General features: G+C 51.6%; 1 protein-coding gene and 1 pseudogene across 1 annotated transcript in view; both read left to right on the forward strand.

Moving 5' to 3' along the window:
• Nucleotides 1-9,975: 9,975 nt before the first annotated feature.
• LOC129651731 (2-hydroxyacyl-CoA lyase 2-like) lies at nt 9,976-11,923 on the forward strand (annotated as a pseudogene).
• A 4,542-nt stretch (nt 11,924-16,465) lies between these two features.
• The window catches only part of LOC129651032 (liprin-alpha-1-like), a 38,613-nt gene continuing 33,997 nt past the window's right edge, over nt 16,466-21,081 (forward strand). Inside the window, 1 exon segment of the mRNA XM_055579761.1 lies at nt 16,466-16,594. Within this exon segment, the coding sequence (XP_055435736.1) occupies nt 16,466-16,594 (129 nt within the window).

Consider the following 21,081-nt stretch of genomic DNA (forward strand, 5'->3'; position numbering starts at 1 on the left):
TAGTAAACTCAGCAATATAGCAAGATATGAACCATCAGAGAGAGAACAAAACAGTCCCATATACAAATGCATCCAAAAAAAAAAAAAAAAACCTGAAATAAATTTAACCGAGGGGCAGAAACACCTGTACAGTTATGGGCTCCAAGACATAGAGTCTGGGTTCAAATCCCAGCTCACCTACTGACCTGCAGAGTGACCCAGGGCAAACTGCACCATGATCTGAGGCTCAACATATTCAACTGTAAAATGGACACAAACCCAGTATCTCCTTCCAGGGCTGTGAAACTCCAAGGAGATGCTTATTTAGGCCTGGGGGTTAGAGTGTCTCCAGGAGTCTCTCCTTGTATGAAACTCCTCTAGAACGGGGCTCTCCTGATCCGGTGGGTGAGGGTTAAGGGTAGAGCCTGGGAACCAAACGGGACTGGACAAGGACGAGGACAAAAAGTACTAGTCCTGTGTCAATGAGGGAAGCCACCTCCTTTCCAGATCTCAGAGTGGGGCCTGCACCGAGGCCCCGGTGGATGCACAATCAGAAGTGATAACTCCGAACCCCCCACAGCAGGGATGGAGCCTTCCTGGCAAGAACCTTCTCTCTGGTCCAGGCTCCAGTGTGATGTGGTGCTGCTCCCTGAGTTCTCCATGTCTCCACCAGGCAAAAAGCTCTCAGGAGCTGGAGGTCTATTAAACTACAGGTGCCTGAGTGTCAGAATGACACAAGGACTAACAACATTGAAAATTAGCTATATAAAAAAAAAATGACAGAAGTACAGATGAGGCAGGGGATGAGAAGCAGAAGGATTGACTACCTCTCAAGCCTTTAGCAGAAATATCTCCACACCATCTCAGCAGAGCCCACAGGAGGAAAATATAATGGAAAAGCAGGCTATGCGTATATCTCTACACTGCTGGACCCAGAGACCCAAGTCCCAATCCACCAACATCGTTTTCCGTATCCAGACACCGAGAGGAAGAAACACAGACCTTGCCTTAGGAAGTCTCAGCCAGACTTAATATTGGGGTTGCTGAGCCTAGTTACATGGTCACTATGGACTCAGACCCTCCTCCATGCTCACATCCTCTGTTCTCACAGAAACATACACGGTTCACTACAGAGAACCCTCTGAGGGTACTTGTGTATACTAGAAACTGGCAATGGTGAAATGCAAAGAGAAGACACAGAAATGGAAACATGTCTCTGGGGTGCTCTACAAATTAAAAAAATTCTGAAGTTCTTGATACTTGGCATTTAAAAAAAAGCTTCTTAATATGTAAACCCAGAAAGGACATTTCCAGGAGAAAGGACAAAGGAATCGTCCCATTGGGACAATTTGGTATCCATATGGAAAAGTAAGTTGGATCCCTACCTCACAAAACACCACCAAACCAATTAGACACATACTAAGAACCAACATGGCATCTGGTCCCATTACTTGATGGGAAATAGATGGGGAAACACTGTCAGACTTTATTTTTGGGGGCTCCAAAATCACTGCAGATGGTGATTGCAGCCATGAAATTAAAAGATGCTTACTCCTTGGAAGAAAAGTTATGACCAACCTAGATAGTATATTGGAGAAGGCAATGGCACCCAACTCCAGTACTCTTGCCTGGAAAATCCCATGGATGGAGGAGCCTGGTAGGCTGCAGTCCTTGGGGTTGCTAAGAGTTGGACATGACTGAGCAAATTCACTTTCACTTTTCACGTTCATGCATTGGAGAAAGAAATGGCAACCCACTACAGTGTTCTTGCCTGGAGAATCCCAGGAACTGGGGAGCCTGGTGGGCTGCCATCTATGGGGTTGCACAGAGTCGGACACGACTGAAGCGACTTAGCAGCAGCAGCAGCAGATAGCATATTGAAAAGCAGAGACGTTACTTAGCCAACAAAGTTCGTCTAGTCAAGGCTATGGTTTTTCTAGTGGTCATGTATGGATGTGAGAGTTGGACTGTAAAGAAAGTTGAGCGCCGAAGAATTGATGCTTTTGAACTGTGGTGTTGGAGAAGACTCTTGAGAGTCCCTTGGACTGCAAGGAGATCCAACCAGTCCATTCTAAAGGAGATCAGCCCTGGGATTTCTTTGGAAGGAATGATGCTAAAGCTGAAACTCCAGTACTTTGGCCACCTCATGCAAAGAGTTGACGCATTAGAAAAGACCCTGATGCTGGGAGGGATTGGGGGCAGGAAGAGAATGGGATGACAGAGGATGAGATGGCTGGATGGCATCATGGACTCGATGGATGTGAGTTTGAGTGAACTCCGGGAGATGGTGATGGACAGGGAGGCCTGGCGTGCTGTGATTCATGGGGTCGCAAAGAGTCGGACACGACTGGGTGACTGAACTGAACTGAAGAACCAACAATTGAAAGAAAAATTTTACAAAATTTTGAACAATTTTTGATGAAGGAATATCTTTTCTTTAAGTTGAGATATTGTTGATTTACAATAATTTGTTTGTTTAAGGTGTACACCTTAAAAAAGCAAAAGCAAAGTGATTCACTGATTTAGCCTCTCAGGTGCTTCCTTGGACAAAATTCATTCCCTTTGGGAGGCCCGTGGGCCATGTCCTCCACTCACAACAGCTAAGAATCCTGAATACGCAAAGCAGCCTGTGGTGGTGCTTGTGGGGGTTTTTAGAATGAATAAATTATTCTACCATGACAGAAGAAACAAGGCCAGAGGTTAAGAGAGGATCTCCAAACCTATCTTCCAACAGGAGGACCTGCTCCCTTGAATGTGGGTGCGTGAAACAGCACTTGGGAAGGTTAGAGGTGTGTCATGAGTATTGTGCCTGCAGAGGACAAAGTGGTGTGGAGAGAGGATGAGCAGGCACGTCCCAGGACACTGAGCACATGGACACAGTGACTGGACTCTCAGCTCTGCTCTGGGGGTATCGCATTGTCTCCACCGCGGACACAGGGGCAGCACCTCACACGTGTCCTGGAGAGTATGGGCCCATGACCTGGCCCTGGCCAATCGGTGTGTTCTCTCCCCCCTGGCCACCGTGATTGGCTCAGGACTGGTGCGATGACCAATCGGGGCCCAGGGCCGGGCCTCACGCTGGAATCAAGGGAAGAGGAGCTGGCCTTCTGCCAGAAGGGGTGGGGCTGGGTGAGGTCAGGCTACAGCAGTGGGAGGGGCGTGAGGTCAGCCTGGGGCGGTTGGTGGCCTTCCTGAGCCCCTCAGGGTAGAGCTGCTGGCCTGAGAATGAGGCCGCTGCTGAGCCCAGCGGTTGAGAGCGCCGGTTCCTGCTGTGGTCCCGGAGCTCCACCTGAAACCGGAGGGAAGCCTTCTGCCTGTGAGTCTTCTCCTGCTTGTCTGTCAGCTTGTTTGAACCACGCTGGGTTTTCTGTCCAGCTGGCTAAGTGGAGACCCTGGAAATGCAACTGTGTGGGTTTTGGCTGGCTTCAGAGAAGAAATGCCAGATGACACTTGGAGACTCCAGTTTAATCTGGATTCAGGTCATATGTCTTGAAAGTGAAGTGCAAGTCCCTCATTCGTGGAAGATTCTTGTGACCCCATAGGCTATAGAGTTCATGGAATTCTCCAGGCCAGAATACTGGCGTGGGTAGCCTTTCCCTTCTCCAGGGGATCTTCCCAGTCCAGGGATTGAACCCAGGTCTCCCACATTGCAGGCAGATTCTTTACCAGCTGAGCCACAAGAAAAGCCAGAATACGGGAGTGGGTAGCCTGTCCCTTCTGCAGTGGATCAGGATTCCCAACCCAGGAATCAGACTGGGGACTCCTGCATGGCAGGAGGAGTCTTTACCAGCTGAGCTATCAGGGAAGCCCAGTATCTCTTAAGGCCAGCTATTCACTGATATCTCTTAAGGCGAGCTATTAATTGTAGGATTACCCTAATTAGTCTTCACAGGATTAAGGTAGCAACCTGCTAAGGTAGCAATCGATGTCTTTTTTCTAGAGGACAAAACTGGGGCTCAAAGAAGGGGGTAACAGGTAACACAGCTACAGCAAGGAAGTGTGTACCTAGACAAAATCCCCAGATCCTGCTGTTAGAACTCAGGGAAGCCATATGGTGTGGCTTGACAGGGGCTAAGGCACCCAGCCCACACTGGATACTGTGGGGACCTGATTTGCTGACTGCCTTCTGGCGGCTCTGAGACTCACAAAAGCAATTTGCACTGAAGAGAGGAAGGACACCTCCCTTCATCCACCCCACCACACCCTCCAGGTACTCCCACACCCTGCCCCCTTTCTCTTGCTTTGTGAGGGAATAAGAGTCACACTCATGTGACCACATTGGCTGTCCACTGTGCACGAGCTACCAACTGGAGCTGCTACAGGAGAGGCCACGAGCCTTTGCCCCTGAGTACCTCTCTTTCCTTTGCAGTGTGGGGGCCCTCCTCCACACCTGCACACCAGAGGCCTCTTCTGAGACATGTAGGGACCCTCCCTCAGTTTGTAACAGGTTCCATCCATCACTGTCCTTTCAATGCCTCCCTTGAAACTCAGCTCATGAGCTCCTTTGTTTATATCACGGCCCACCTGGCTGCCACGGGAGGGACAGAGCTGACAATGAATCCAAAGCTCAGATCTCACAGCTGGGAATCTGTGCATAAAGGACCTGATTATTCACACTGTAGAGGCTGTAGTAGGTTCCAGGGATCCGTAACCAGGGCTTGGGCCAAAGTGACTCCACAGCCGTTTTAATGCCTGGGGAGGGTTCTGGCTATACTTGGGGTGTGGTGAATCTCCTGAGGTTCTGAAGGCCCCCTGTGTGCAGGTTCATGGTGCAGAGAGAAGAGAAGGCAGAGTCCTTCCCTGGAGGTGGTCACAGCTCATGGACGAGCCAGACAGGCAGGCAGGGCACGATAGCGCCTGAGCTGCCTTCAGGAGTGAATGGTGTGGGGGCAGAGGAAGAGCATCAGGTCTGCTGTCTTATGTGGTGCCCAGGGCAGGTTGTCACCAGAGTAAACACTATGGTGATGACCATCACTCCTGTCTGCAAAGGGTTTACATTGGTGTGTGTCTACATCTGAGCAGTCAGGCCATCTCTAAACTACACTGGCCATGGGCATTTCCTCTCCTTAGAACTTGATATGTTTCATCTCTTCCTTACTGAACATTCATTGCCAAGAGGGTTTTTGGGCCACCAGGATGTTGGGTTTTTCTCTAGCTTTGTCTCATGAGGAATGCTTTTCCAGTTGTTGGTGTGGTTTGTTTCTCCAGCTGTCTTTCCTGGCTTATTTTGTGAATTTGTTTCTGCCAGAGGAAGAGCTTAGGATCTGCCTTCTGGCTGAGATGTGACACAACAGCAACACTTACCTGGATATCATGAGCATATTTGCCAAAAGGGCTTTGTTTTGCAGAAGACATCTTGAAAGTACCTACACTGTCCTTTCAGATACCCAAAGGCTGTTTGAAATGAAATAAAAAACAAGAATTCTCAAGTTTAATCTTACAATATGTGGTGAGTCGGAAAAATCCCCTGGAGAAGGGAAACACTACCCACTCCAGTATTCTGGCCTAGAGAATTCCCTGGAGTGTATAGTCCATGGGGTGGCAAAGAATCAGACAAAATCAAATGACTGAACACCAACAGCCATGAAGTTTCACCATTTGTGCAACAGAGATACCAACAGTATTTGCTCGACAGTGTGCATGTTCAGTTGCTCATTCGTGTCCAACTCTTTGCAGCCCTGTGGACTGTAGCACCAAGGTCCTCTATCCTCTATGGAATTTTTCAGGCAAGAATACTGAAATGGGTTGCCATTTCCTCCTCCAGGGGATCTTGCCCACCCAGGGATTGAACCCAGGTCTCCTGCACTTCCTACATTGGCTGGTGGGTTCTTTTCTGCTGAACCACCTGGGAAACAAGTCAGTACATCACGGGGTATCCTGAAGGACTTAACTTAGAGTCTGGCTCTCAGGACATTCTCACTGGTGATGTGAATATTCAGTCATATGTCATTATTGCTCATATGATAATGGAATGGCCATGCTCACAAAGGAGAAAGAATAGCCTTTCCAAGTCCAATTAAATCCTTCACCACACATATCTTCTTTAAAACTTCTGACTTTGAAATAAACATCAAGCTTAAAGACATTGGTTATGGCCACCAGGAAAGATCGAGTTGTACTAATCAGTGACGAGGCTTCTTCCAGTTCCAACATGCATGCGTTGTTTCCCCAGCACCACCCAGCACTTCTGTGACAGCAGCTGGGGGTCCTGCAACTTAACTCAGTGTGGACACTGCCTATCTGGGGGTAGTTCCAGACCGCACAGGTTAAAGGCCCAGCCCTACAAGACCCTCCCCCGACTCCAGCCATCATTTGCAAGCCCAGATTGTCACCTGCGCTCTGACCCAGTGGCTACCTGTTCAGAGATTCTAATGACTTTGGGTTCTATTAATTTGTCGAATGGTCATGGAACTCAGAGAAACATGTTGCCTGGTAGATCACAGCCTTATTGTAAAACGTAATAAACTCAGGAACAGCAGATGGAGGGGGATACACAGGACAAGGTGTGTGTGGGGGAGGCACGGAACTTCACGCTCTCTGAGCCTCACTTTCCCCAAATTTGCATGTGTTCATCAACCCAGAAGCTATCCAGACTCTGGGGGTTTTTATGGAGGAGTCATCACACAAGCACAATTGATTAAATCACTGGCTGTTGGTGATTGCTTCAAGCAGAAGACCTTCTGGCTTTCCCAGACATAGTGGGCGGGGGCAGGGGAGGGACCGAAAGTTTCAGTCGTCTAACCATGTGCTTAGTTACCCTGGCAAGCAGTGCCCCTCTTTGGAAAGGAGGCACTCTTCGCAAAGTCACCTCATTCACCTAACAAGAGACACCTTGACTGTTCTCCCCACTTAGATAATTCCCAGAGTTTTAGGAGCCCTGTGCCAGGACCGGGGGACAAAGGCCAAAAATGTATTTCTTATTATTAATACAAATCACAAGCTCCCAGTGACCCCAAATGTCAGTGATGATTTGGTTCTGTTGCCTTAAAAGTTTTTCAGCGGTTGATTGGACCTTTTTTAAAAAAAACTTTGGGGCCACATCTCAAGGCATGCGGTGATCTTAGTTCCCCAACCAGGGATTGTACCCACACTCCCTGCATTGGAAGGCAGAGTGTTAACCGCTGGACCACCAGGGAAGTCCCTGATTGGGCCCTTTTTAGGTGAAACTGTTATCGTGGCATAAACTAAATTGTTCAAGATTTTGAAAAGCTGGAGCTGAGCATGAGCCATCTTCTTGTGGTGTCTTCAGATCATTACCGATTTTTCCATGGCCCCTGCAACCCCGAGCTTTCCCCTGAGATGAGTCAGGCCCCAGGAAGCCTGTTGCCTGCCCCTGCTCGAGACCAGGGTCTATTCAGGGGCCGCTGGGCACAGGCAGCGTGCGGGGTGTGTGCGGGTCCACACCAGCCCGATTAGCGGAGAGATGTCCGGGATGACTCGTTCCCAGGTGTGCTCTGATTCCAAGAAGTGAGAGGGTTTGGGGAACAAGATAGCCTCGGAGAGAGCCCAGCCACACGACCTTGCCCACTGTGAAACAAACTTGGGGCTTATGCGTGCTTCCCCAGGGAGAAAGAAATCCATGGGCTCCATTGGATCCTCAAACAATGACCCCCAAAAGATGAAGAGTCTTAAAGTGGGATTTCTCAGCCTTGGCGTTGTTGGCATTTAATATCTTGCAGCATTCATAAATGCAACTGAAAATGTCCCCAGATGTCACCAGTGTCCCCCGGACCCAAACATGAGGGCCGGCTCGACAGGCTGGACCAGGAGCAGGGATGAATGAAACGAAAGTTGCTCAGTCGTGTCTAACTCTTGGTGACCCAAAGGGCTACACAGTCAATGAAATTCTCCAGGCCAGAATACTGGAGTAGGTAGCCTCTCACTTCACCAGGGGATCTTCGCAACGCAGGGATCGAACCCAGGTCTCCTGCATTGCAGGCAGATTCTTTACCCGCTGAGCCCCAAGGGAGGCCCAAGGGAAGCCCAGGAGCAGGGGTAGGGGGATGCAAAAGGACAGTGAAGCAAGAGGAATGGGGGCAGATAAGCAAGTCTGCCCTCCTGAAATGTCTGCTGGCCCGGTCGTCTGCAGTTATGACTGGGCAGGGTGTGGAGGTCACAGGGGCTCAGAGGTCTGTGACCCCCTTTGCTCCCTCTGGGCCAGCAGGTGTGTGAGGCTGAGCCGCTCCGAGGCAACATGGGCTTCGAGCCCCACACAGATGGGGCCCCTGTGTGCAGCATGAGCCTTTCTCCCGAGTCAGGAGATTTATTGTTGAGAAGACACCCCACGATGACCGGGGGAAGACTGGCCTGGATGAGGTAGCGGTCGATTGGTGGATCTTAGGGACACAGAACATTGAGTGTCCCAGGTGGGGCTTCTGATACCAACGACCACAAACTGGGGTGGCGGGAAGGCTTAAAACAATACTAATTGATTCTCTCCCAGTTCTGGGGGCCAGAAGTCTAAAGTCAAGGGTCAGCAGGACCGGGCCCCCCGACCTGGGCTCTGGAGGAGCATCACTCCCAACTCTTCCAGTTTCTGGGGCTCCAGGTGTTCCTGGGTTTGTGGCCACATCCCCCAACCTCTGCTTCCTCCTCACACGGCCTCCTTGTCTCTGTGTGCCTCTCCTCTTCTTATAAAGACACCCATCATCCTGCATAAGGCCCACCTAATCCACTGTAACCTTATCTAACTTGATTTCATCTGCAAAGACCCCATTTCCAAAAAAAGGCCCCCTGGCAAATATGGGGAGTTGGGATGTGGGTGTCTCTTTTGGAGGGCACCATTCACCCTGCCACAAAGCTGAGCCCTTACACAGGAGCGGTTATCCCAGGAGTAGGGGGAGCTCACACGGGACCCCTCGAGTACAGCCATGGGTGGGGGAGACATGGTGCGTGGTTGGAGGGCTGAGCAGGGTAGGTGGTCTGTCGGGGACCAAGCCTTGGCCTGGCTGCCTCAGTGCAGGGTCCCCGGCTGTGCATGGAAGCCCCTGAGGTCATCAAGATGCAGGTTCTGACTTTTAGCAGGTCTAGGAGTGCCCCACAGTGCGCTTCTCACCTGCTCCCAGGGTGTATAAACTGATGACCCTGGTCCATGCTTAGAGGTGCAAGGAGCGTGCAGGCCTGTTTCCCAGGAGCTGTCGGAAACTTCCCCAAGGAAGCCCCCCCCACACTGTCCACGCAAGTCCCCAATCCCCTGTCCAGTGCCCCAGAGGTACCCCAGACAGAGACCTGTACACAACACTGGGTGCCCGGGCCAGGAACCCAGTGGAGGGGGAAGTGGTGGGTCTGGAAGAAATGTGCTCATAACTTTGCGTATAGGACAGATGGAGGCTGAGCCTGGCTGACTGGCTGTGACCACAGGTGATCCACTTGCCCCCCCCCCACCCTCTGCCAGGCACTGTGGGCCCAGAGGAACTCAGCTTAAAAACTGCTTCCCCACCCACCCACAAGAGGGGCCCTCATTGTCAAATTAGGATCTGACACCTTGATCCAGAAGATGGCCCCGAAGTCAGTTTCATGCATGAAGGTCCAGGAGGGGTGTCATACCAGAGACCCCTGGGGGGCAGACAGGATGGAAATGGTGGGGAAAGGTCCTGGAGGCAGGCGGCCCAGGCCTGCGTTCTGCAGAAGTGCCTCTTCCGCCCATCCCCCACTGCTCTGTCCCTCCGATGGCGGTGGGGTTAGTGGCCAGGGTTCCCAGGAAACGGACAAGAGCAGCTTGTGGGGAATTCCTCTGGAGCCAGCGCCATTTCCTATGGATGAAGGGTAAAGTGCCACGGGGGTAGGAGGAGCATCCTGAAACGATCTGACCTTGACTCAGGGCCTGGGGTCCGGAGTCAGATTGAAGTCCAGGCACTCGCTGCAGCGGAGGGTTCGGCTTCAGGAGAAGGGGCACGCTGACTTGGGGGTGTAGTCGTGGGGTGGTCTCACCACTAGGACGAAGATTCGGGTCCTTGATATCAAAGAGAGGCGGGGCTTCCCGCCGACCCATTGAGAAGCAGGTGTCAGCTCATGGAGACCGCGGCAGCTGCCGCCCCAACTTGGGGCTGCTTCTCCTCTTTCCTGCTCCTGGCCTTTGGGACGCTAGTGGCCGCCTTGCTGGGCGCCGCTCACCGCCTGGGGCTCTTCTATCAGTTGATGCACAAGGTGGACACGGCAAGCATCCGGCATGGTGGGGAGAATGTGGCAGCCGTGCTGAAGGCCCACGGTGTGTGCTTCCTTTTCACGCTGGTCAGCGGGCACATTTCGCCACTGCTGGTGGCCTGTGAGAAGTTGGGCATCCGCGTGGCGGACACCCGCCACGAAGTCACAGCTGTCTTTGCCGCTGATGCTGTAGCCCACCTGACCGGGGCGGTGGGCGTGGCAGCAGTGACGGCCGGCCCCGGCCTCACCAACGCAGCGACTGCGGTGAAGAATGCTCGGTAGCCCAGTCCCCAGTCCTGCTCCTGGGTGGTGGGGCCAGCACCCTGCTGCCGAATCAGGGTGCACTCCAGGCAGTTGATCAGATAGCCCTGTTCAGGCCGCTCTGCAAGTTTTGTGCTTCTGTGTGGAGAGTGCGGGATATCATCCCCACCCTGAGCACCGCGATGGCCGCTGCACAGTCGGGCACCGCCGACCCGGTGTTTGTGGAACTGTCTCTGGATGTGCTGTACCCCTACTTCCTCGTTCAGAAGGAGATGGTGCCAGGTAAGCCGCCCAAGGGCCTCATGAGTCGAGCGGTCCACTGGTACTTAGCGAATTCCCTGGCCAACCTCTTTGCAGGAGCTTGGGAGCCTCAGCCTGAGGGGCCTCTGCCCCTGGACATTCCCCAGGCCTCCCCCCAGCAGGTTCAGCAATATGTGGAGATCTTGAGTCGGGCCAAAAGGCCCCTCATGCTAATTGGGAGCCAGGCCCTGCTGCCTTCGACATCCTCAGACAAACTTCGGGTTGCCGTGGAGACCCTGGGCATCCCTTGCTTCCTGGCGGGGATGGCACAGGGACGGCTGGGCCGCAGCCACCCCCTCCACTTCCGGCAGAACCACAGGGCCGCCCTGAAGGCAGACGTGGTTGTCCTGGCAGGAGCAGTGTGTGACTTCCGCCTGTTGTGGGCGTGTCCTCAGCTGCAGCAGCAAACTCATTGTTGTCAACCGTGACCGGAAGGAGATGCTGATCAACTCAGACATTTTCTGGAAGCCCCAAGAGGCTGTGCAGGGAGATGTGGGCTCCTCGTGGTGAAGCTGGTGGAGGGCCTCCAGGGTCGGATGTGGGCCTCAGACTGGGCAGAGGAGCTTCGGCAAACTGACCAACAGAAGGAGCAGAACTTTCGGGAGAAGGCAGTGATGCCCGTAGCCCAGCATCTTAACCCAGTGCGGGTCCTGCAGCTGGTGGAGGACACTCCGCCTGACAACTCCATCCTGGTGGTCGATGGCGGGGACTTTGTGGGCACAGCTGCCTACCTGGTGCAGCCCCGTGGGCCCTTGTGTTGGCTTGATCCTGGGGCCTTCGGGACTCTGGGGGTTGGTGCCGGATTTGCGCTTGGGGCCAAACTGTGTCGGCCGGATGCTGAGGTCTGGTGCCTGTTTGGGGATGGAGCGTTTGGCTATAGCCTAATCAAATTTGACACCTTCGTTGGACACAAGATCCCAGTTAGCCTAATCGAATTTGACACCTTCGTTGGACACAAGATCCCAGTGATGGCCTTGATAGGAAATGATGCTGGCTGGACCCAGATTTCCAGGGAGCAGGTGCCCTCTCTGGGCAGCAATGTGGCCTGTAGCCTGGCTTACACTGATTATCACAAGGCAGCCCAGGGACTGGGGGCCCAGAGCTTGCTGCTCTCACGCAAGAGTGAGGATCAGGTGGTCAGGGTGCATGACGCCCAGCAGCGGTGCCAAGAGAGCCCCCCGGCTGTGGTCAGCATCCTCGTCGGGAGCACGGACTCCGGGATGGCTCCATTGCCATGTAGGGCCTCGTGGGTCAGTGCTCTTGGCTCTCTTCCCACCCCTGGACTGTGCCTAGCTGGCTTGGAGTTTCATCCTTGCCTGCCCTGGGCCTAAGCCATGGGGCCCAGTGACCCTGCAGTCTTCCCTGAGGACAGGGAGGGGCTGGAAGGAGTCAGAGCTAAGAGAGGCTCTGACAGCCCTGGGGAGTCCTTGGGCCTATTTGTGAGCTCACCTGTGTCCTTTCTGCCCTCCTCACTTGTTCAGTCGCTACGTCGTGTCCATCTCTTCGTGACTTCATGGACTGCAGCACGCCAGGCTCCTCCATCCCTCCACTAACTCCCATAGTTTGCTCAAATTCATGTCCATTAAGTCGGTGATGCTATCTAACCACCTCATCCTCTGCTGCCTTCTTCTCCTTTTGCCTTCCGTCTTTCCCAGCAACAGGGTCTTTTCCAATGAATTGGCTCTTTTGCATCGGGTGGCCAAAGTATTGCAGCTTCCTTTCTCACACACTGAATCAACCACGTCTGGTCCATGGGGGCCCAAGTACTCAAAAAAAAAAAAAAAAAAAAAAAGGAGCAGCTTGTGGGCCAACATGTTTCCTTGTAACTGAAACCCATCAGCATTTTTCAAGTGCAAACTCAAAGCCAGGGCATTTTTATGTCCACTGGTAATTGCCGAAAAGGCCACACAGGAAACTCCCAGCTGTGTACTGGGGCTGTGTACTGGGGGTGACCGAGGTCCACACCTCCCTGATGTTGAACTTGACTCCAGATTTGGCAGAAATGTTAAGGCTGCAGACACGTGAACCCTACACGGTCAGTTTACTTTCAAGCTGCAGTTCAGGGCTCGCCACGGCGCCCCAGGGCTGGCACGCTGTAGTTTCTCCTCATTCCTCCCCGGAGCTGGTGTGGGCCGTGGCGGTATCTGTTTCCCGTCTTCGTGGATATTGTTTTTTGAAAAGCAAGCGAGCAACTACCTGCTGGAGGATGGGAGCCGCCTCCACACCAGACTCCAGGATGGCTGGTCAGGCGGTGAGGGTACCTGAGCTCCCAGGGAGGCTCAGACCGCGCACAGCCCCTCTGAGGCCACGTGTGTGGGTCCAGACCCAGCCTGGCCACTTCCTGGGGGCTGAGCAGCCTCAGGCAAGTGGCTTCCCCACTTGGGACCTTGGTTTTTCCATCTTACAATGGAGGGGCTTTCATCTGCTGGGGGTGGGAAGGATTGCCATGGACATGGAACAAGGTAGAGGGGGATGTTTCTTGCAGTTTCCAGCTGAGGCCTAGTGGGCATGAGCTGGTGTCCGAGACAGTTCCCAGACTTGGCTAAGTGTGGTGATAAGCATGGAGTTGGGGGGCAGGGGTCCCTCCTCATAGCCTGGACATTGGGGTGGGGGTTCTCGACTTGGAGGCACCTCAAGTCTAATTTCAACAACTCCGTATGTAAGGATAATGCAGCAACAGATGTTCTCAGGGACTTGTCAGCCTGGATGCAAAGCCGCATCCCCACCCCACCTTCTGTGGGCATCCTGACCTGGCCTGTGGTACAGGGGTCAGATCCCTTTACCGAGGGAAGGCACTGAGGCTCTGAGAGGTGGGGCAAGGAGATCAAGGCCACTGGGCCCGACAGGGGCAGAGCCAGCACTTGAACCTGGGTGCTGGGTCCTCGTGTCAAGACTCTTTTCCCTGAACCGTGAGAACTGGACTACAGAGAGGGCTGAGCACCAAATAATTGATGCTTTTGAGCTCTGTTGTTGGAGAAGACTCTTGAGAGTCCCTTGGACTGCAAGGACATCAAACCAGTCAATCCTAAAGGAAATCAACCCTGAATATTCATTGGAAGGACTGATGCTGAACCTGAAGCTCCAATACTTTGGCCCACTGGTGTGAAGAGCTGACTCATTGGAAGACCTTGATGCTGGGAAAGATCGAGGGCAGGAGGAAAAGGGGGTTTCAGAGGATGAGATGGTTGGATGGCATCACTGAGTCCATGGACATGAGTTTGAGTGAGCTCTGGGAGGTGGTGAAGGACAGGGAAGCCTGGTGTGTTGCAGTCCATGGGGTCTCAAAAGTTGGATGTGACTTAGTGACTGAAAAACAACAAAATGTGGTCTTCAGCCCCCATCTCACTCCTACCCCCAGGCTTAGTGCCTATGCCATGAGCCTCTCCTACAGTGAGGTTTCAGGGGCCATTGTCTAGTCCCGAAGCTATTCATATCTCTATTCATAATTCCACCATTACACATTCATTTCTTTGGCCATAACGTTTTTATGTCTCTTGAGTCTTAAGTGCTGAGGCTTTTATACACCCCACCTGGCTTCCTTTGGGCCTCTCTTGGTTTTGTGGAAGCGTACTTGTTATAAACTGGAGAAGGAAATGGCAAAGTTATAAAGTGAATTCTGGACATGTTTTAAGAGTCTTGTCTTTAAAGTTCCTAAGGACGGCTCTTCCCGGTCCCAGGTAGTCGGGCTGAAATCTGTGCCCCTCTGGTTGCGGTTCTGACGTCCTCCCATGTCTCTAGGTCGTTGTGTGCCAGAGTCAGCTCTTTCTGGCTCATGGGGAATTCTGCCAGCTGGGTGTTAACCCTTTGGTACATGAAACAGGCCACGGCAGGAGTATTTACACCACGGAAATTGGCAAATGATGTAGCTACAGATCAGAGTTGGTTTTTCTTCCTGGAGAGCAAGGGGTTGGGCAGGGGGCTGCCTACGTTATCAGCATGCCCCTGCTGTGTGGCCACGTGTCTCCTTTTCCTGAAGAGGTCAAGTGTCTTCAAAGGTGTCTGTTGTATTTTCGCTTCTCGTTGTGACACTTCTTTATTTCTGCGCGTTCTGTTTGGTTCTCTTCCAAGTTGGCTGTGTGCTTTTCTTTAATGGTTTCCTGTCCTGTGCAGGACCTTTCTATCTTGAGGTTAATTTCTCTAAATGAGGTGAGCTTAGCTGATTGGTTAGATTTATTATCCATCAAATCCTCTCAGAATCCCAAAGCTGAGGGGTCACTTCTGCTGGTTCTCCTGCAGCTGTCTTTCATCCTGGTGTGCCTGATGCTCTTCCACAATGGCCACCACCCTTCCATAACCCGTGGGGCAGTTCCCAAGCCTGGGAAGAAGGTGTCTTTATCCAGAAAGACTTGGCACTTGCATTCTCCACTCATCTGAGGGTGTTATGAATAGGATCACCTTGAACCAAGGTGACATGCCTGGACCCCCTGGGGTCCTCACCCACTCCTTCTCCTGCTCAGCACCGGAACCACCTTCCTTGTAATTCCCGTGGCTGGAGGAGGGAGGTGGTTTCTGGGTCACCTGAAAGTGTTGTCTCCTGGGAGTCCAGCTCCATGGGGAGGGAGGGGTCTTCTGTTAGACTCTTCCTCTTGGCAGTTGCCCCTCTGGGTCTTCTCAGGTCTTCAGCAACTTAAAGGCGTGACACTTTTTGTTGTTGTTGTTTTCCATGAGAGGGTGGATCTGAGTAACCTACCCACCAATCATCAAAGCAGAACTGTGAATGAATACATGTCTTTTATTCCTTCAACAAGCCAGGCCTTGAGAGCCAGACCCTATGCCGAAGCTGAGGGGTAAGTCCGCCCTAGCCAGTCCTGCAGCCCCAGCTCCCTCAGAGACCGCGTTCTGGGTCCTGGTTTACTGGAGACAGTCGAGGGTACCATGTCCAGGATGTGTAGAAGGCATGCTTATGCCAGCACCCCATGTGACCGCTCCTCCCGGGGGGTGCAGACATGGTCAGCAGGAACCACGGTGCAGAAATGCCTCCCTGCAGACCCTTGCCCAGGGACTGAGCACTTTGCTGTCGCCTTCGGGAGCTGTCCAGGTGGAGGGCAGGCGTGAGCAAGTCAGGGTCAGCCGCCAGTGGCAGTCCCAGCCTGCCCCCTCGTCCATGAGTATTAAAATGAACTCGAGGATGCTGCCAGAGGTTGGGGAAGGACCGCAGGAACATCCTTGGCCAGCACACAGTAGGAGCTCAGCAGGACTGTCCCCCCGGCCCCCTGGATCACTCAGCAAATATCATCAATCAAGGCTCCCATGAGATGACACGTTCAGTGACCCAGAAAGGGCCCCTGTCTTCCAACTCCGGGAACTGGAAGGAGGGTGGTCCTGGCGCCGATCAGGAGAAGGAGGGGGTGAGGCCCACCCCATGCCAGACACTCTCCCTCTTGGGGGGCCCGTCGGTCACCTAAGCAGACAGACCCAGCCTGGAACCAGCATTCCAGCTCACACCCATGTGGGACCCCAGTGCCAACAGGAAGAGCAGGCAGGACCCAGGGCTACCAAGAATGCACCCGGTCATTAGGGACTGACCAGGCATCACGTGCCTTGAACACGTCTGGGGAGAACAGAGGAGCCCTGGCATCAGAGGCCCTCCGAGTGGTGGTATTATCATTGGAGCTGAGGAAGCCGAGGGCACAGGGGGGAAGTTGACCAGGCCCCTGTGGTGGTCAGAAGTCCGACCCAGGCCTCCCACTGGGGCTCCGTGGCTTCCTGGCCCGGCGGTGCTCGGGAGCCGTCCTGTGTGTACCTGCCGTGCACACACGCTCCCCGCAGCTCCTGCTGGACCATGAGCCGGGGACGGGTGTACACACAGGATGCCATGGAGGCTCCCACACCACCCTCGGGCCTGAGACTTGGCACCCATAGTTCCCTGATGGCAGTGACAGGGCCCTCTGTGGTGGGCGGCAGCTGTGGGGTCAGGCTGGGCTGGAGAGGTGTGCTGCCCAGGAGCCCTCTGGGGGCAGCTAGGGACCCCAGGCTCGGCCTCACTGAGGCCAACCTTCCAACAACCTAGGTGGCTGCCCTTCAGCAGAAACGGGTGACCGTGACACACAACACGCCGGCTCAGGCAGCCGTGGGGACGAAGAGGGAGCCTTGGCATCCTCGGCCACCAGGAATCCCCCTCGGGCAAGTTTTTGCTTGTCCTGTGATTCCCTTCTTCCTTCTAAAAGGAAAGTGCTGGGAATGACTGTGGTGAGGTCGCTGTTCCGGTGAGTTGAGCTGGGAGCAGAGGTTGAACCCCATCCAGTCTGCCATGGGCAAGCCTTCCCCCTCCCCTCCCCCACCTCGGACGGCACAGTCCTGGTCACTCTTCTGGGCCTTCTTGGCTCTTTAGGAACTTTAAGGTGTGGGGTTTGTTATTTCTTGTCTTTGTCCAGCATTTGGTGGCGGTCCATTGCAAGGGCCCTGACCCTGTCCCCTCCCCGAGCCTCTTGGCCCTCCCCATGCCCACGCCAAGGCTCGAGGCCCCTGCGGTTCTGTGGCCTCCAGACTCCCCACCCAGACTCCCCACCAGGAGTGTGCATCTCAGTAGGGGCGAGGCTGGCACTGAGTGAATCTTCAGTGAGGTTTTTTCCTTAAAAACCATCCTAAGTGACTTTGGCTCCATTGCTTTTTGCCAGAAACCTACAATGGTCCCAAGAACTTTGTACACTCCAAGGGTGGTGGTGACTGGATGTGGAGCCCAGCACAGACCCAAGTCAGTCCTGCCCTGAGTCCCACGGCCCGGCCACACCATCCCCCTTCCATGGCCTGGCTTTCTTCTGCCAGGACCTTCAGAATGGTGGAAAGGCAAGTGTGGCCTCAAGCTGGGGGGCCCAGCGTGGGCTCCTAGCCCCTGGGGGTCCCCTTGGGACATCTGGTGGACCATAGTCCCCACTGCCATTGGGCAGCTCTGTCTCGGGAAATGTTGTGTTTCTTTGCTTTTTTGTGTGATGCAGCACCCCAGTTACTCTCGGGGCGATTGGGAAGTCTGCTGGTGTTACAGGCTCCTGCCTTAGATGGGGAACATTATTGCTGCATTGACGCTGCTCACTCCATACTGGGAATCTGTTAAATACAAATGGCAAGGGGAACAAAGAAAAACAGAAAAAGAAAAATGGAGAGTGGCTTGGTTGCTTCAGGTCTCACCTGTGATTAAGAGTGTGTACAGCCTGCACATGAACCCGAGTTCCCACACCTGCCAGCTATAAGGTGCCAGGCCCTGATTTTAGAACCCTAGCTTCACTAAGGAGTCACTGACAGATACAGTTTTTGTGTATTTCAGGTCTACATTGTGATGACTTGATGCCCATAGACATCATGGAATGATTGCCCAACATATGCATCGCCTCACACAGTTAACTCTGTGTGTTTGTGTATGTTTAAAGTTCTTATAATCCATGGAGAAGGCAATGGCACCCCACTCCAGTACTCTTGCCTGGAAAATCTCATGGACGGAGGAGCCTGGTAGGCTGCAGTCCATGGGATCGCTAAGAGTCCGACAGGACTGATCGACTTCACTTTCACTTTTCACTTTCCTGCATTGGAGATGGAAATGGCAACCCACTCCAGTGTTCTTGCCTGGAGAATCCCAGGGACGGGGGAGCCTGGTGGGCTGCCGTCTATGTGGTCACACAGAGTCGGACACGACTGAAGTGACTTAGCAGCAGTAGCAGTATGCTCGTCTTATAAAACAAGGTGGAGAGTGTTCCTTGTTTACCCTGAGAGTTCCTGTGAGCTTGCTGTTTTTGTCCCTAGATTTTTGGAAGAATTGATTGGCAAAACCAGTTGGTTTCATTGTGGGGAGGCTTTTAATTTCAGATTTATTTTTTTTCATGCAAATAAAATGTTCTGATTTTGTATGTCTTCTTGGGTATATTTAGGTAAAGCATTTCCCCTTTGCTAGGCAGCAGACTCTCCTATTAGTAAGTGAACTGTGGTTCATGATATCTTTCTTATCTGCAAGATGTGTTGTCTCCCCTTTTAAAAATCCTTGATACTGGTGATTTGTGCTTTGTCGCTTTTTCTTAATCAGTCTGTCTAGGGGCTTATCAGTTTTATCAGTCCTTTCAAAGAGCCAACTTTTGGCTTTGTTTTTTAAAAAATTTCATATTTGCTTTATGTTTCCTTATTTTCTACTCCTTTTTCTTCCATCTGCCTTGTGTTTCGTTGGCTATGCTTTTTTTTCTGGTTTCTTGAGGGAGAGGCTCAATTGATTTTAGCCTTCCTTCTTTTCCAGTATATGTGTTTAAGGCTTTAAGTTACCATCTAAACACAGTTCGCTGGGTCCCACAAGCTTGAATAAGCCAAATTTTCATTATCTTTTATGTAAAAGTATTTTCTAATTTACATTGTGTTTTTAAAGATTATTCATGAAATTCTACAAGAAGTATGTCATTTATGTTCCCAATGTTTGGGGAGGTTTTTCTAGTGACCCTTTTTTGATCTCTATGAATTCCATGAAGAGCCCCGTCTTAGTCTTTTGGGGCTACGGTTATAAATACCATAGACTAGCTGATAAACAGAAAGTTGTTTCTTATAGTCCTGGAGGCTGCAGAGTCCCAAGATCACCAGCAGGTGCCACATCTGGTGAGGCCTGTTTCCTGGTTCCTAGACTGCCTGCTGCTTCTCCCTGTCCTCGCAGCACGGGAGCCCATTCCCTCCTGACCTGACCCCTCCCAGAGTCCCTGCCTCCTAGGATCATCACCACGTGCAGGGTGAAATTTGAGGGCACATAAACCATCAGCCCATTGCAATCCGTAAGTATACCCTGCATTCGTTCAGTGCTTTGAAATAATTCGAGCTTTCCTAAGGACCCAATACATATTCATTTTGTTATATGTCCTTGGGCTCTTGAAAATAATATGTATCAGTAGGAATGCAGTGTTACGTGCCTATCAGTTAGATCAGGTTTCTCAATCGTAATTCAGATTTCAGTAGCCATGTTGAATAAAGCAGAAGTAGGCGAAATTACCTGTAATATATTTTATTTTTACACTCTCAACATATGATTATTTCACTGTGTAATCAACATAATAAAACCTAATGAAATATTTTACATTCATTTTTTCATGCTAAGCCTTTCAAATCCAGTGTGTGTTTCATGCTTGCAGCACATCTCATTGTCGAGCCAGTCGCATTTCAGGTACTTCGTGGCTGCAGGTGACTACGTACCAGGGAGCCCAGCTGCATGGGATATGTGCCTTTAATGTCTCCCACTGCAATTATGAACTTGGCTGTCACTCCTTTTCTATTTCTGTCAGTTTTTATGTATTGATATTTTGAGGTTATGTTATTAGGTACATTCAAATTTAGAATCCTCATCTTCTTGGTAGACTGAACTTGTATTAGTATGAGATGCTCCTCTCTATCACTAGTAATGCCTCTTACTTTAGACACTATTTGACGGTGATATTGCCACGTCAGTTTTCTGCCCTTGTTGGCCTGGGTATCTTTTACTTTCACCTGTCTGTGGTCTTCCATCTTAACATGTACCTCTGTGAATAGTGTATAGTTTTCATTTTCCTCAGTTTGACACTTTTTATCCTTTAATGAGAATATTTGCTCTATTTATAGTGTTGATATTTCAGTCTGTAGATGCCATGTGACTGTGTGTCTTCTGTTCGCCCCACCTAGTCTGTGCTCCTTTCTCTTGCCGTCCTTTAGAAGTGTGAGGTGTTTCTCTGGTTCTGTGCTCCTCTGTCAGGTTGTTGGGGGCACATTCGCACACACAGCGCGTGTTTTACATTGAAGTCTAACTTAGCACTTTTACTGCCTCCCTGACACGACTGTTTCCTCCTTGTCACTGCTATCCTTTAAAATTTTAGATATATTTTTGGCGTTATCATCATTGTAGAGTTAATATTTACCCTCACAGTTCCCTCATTGTTGGTCTTTCCTTGTTTTTTATATTTCAGTCAGAGACTACTTTTCTTTCTCCCAAAGCACTGCCTTGATATTTTTTTAGTTCATGCCTGTGGGTGATGAGTTGTCTCATTTCCATTTGCCCTAAAAGTCTTCATTTTGCTTTCACTTTCGAAGAGTGTTTTTGTTGAGTATAGAATTCCAGGTTGGTGGTTATTTCTTATTCAGCATTTTACAGATGCCAGTCCATTATCTTCTGACTTCCTTTGACTTGAAAAGTCAGCTTTCAGTGTTGCTGTGCCATTAAAAGCCACTCCTTTTTTCCTCTGAGCGCTTGAACATTTTCTTCTTCCCTTAGACACCCACAGAGCTGCTGAAACCAATGTGTAGTTTTCATTTTTGAGTCAATGCTCTGATTCTTGAACCAACTCTTGCCACTGTCCCTGTCAGTCAGTTCAGTCGCTCGGTGTCTGACCCACTGCAACCCCACAGACTGCAGCACACCAGGCTTCTCTGTCCATCACCAATACCTGGAGCTTGCTCAAACTCATATCCATC

This window comes from Bubalus kerabau, chromosome 4 (assembly GCF_029407905.1).
Source record: "Bubalus kerabau isolate K-KA32 ecotype Philippines breed swamp buffalo chromosome 4, PCC_UOA_SB_1v2, whole genome shotgun sequence".
In the NCBI taxonomy this organism is placed as follows: Eukaryota; Metazoa; Chordata; class Mammalia; order Artiodactyla; family Bovidae; genus Bubalus; species Bubalus kerabau.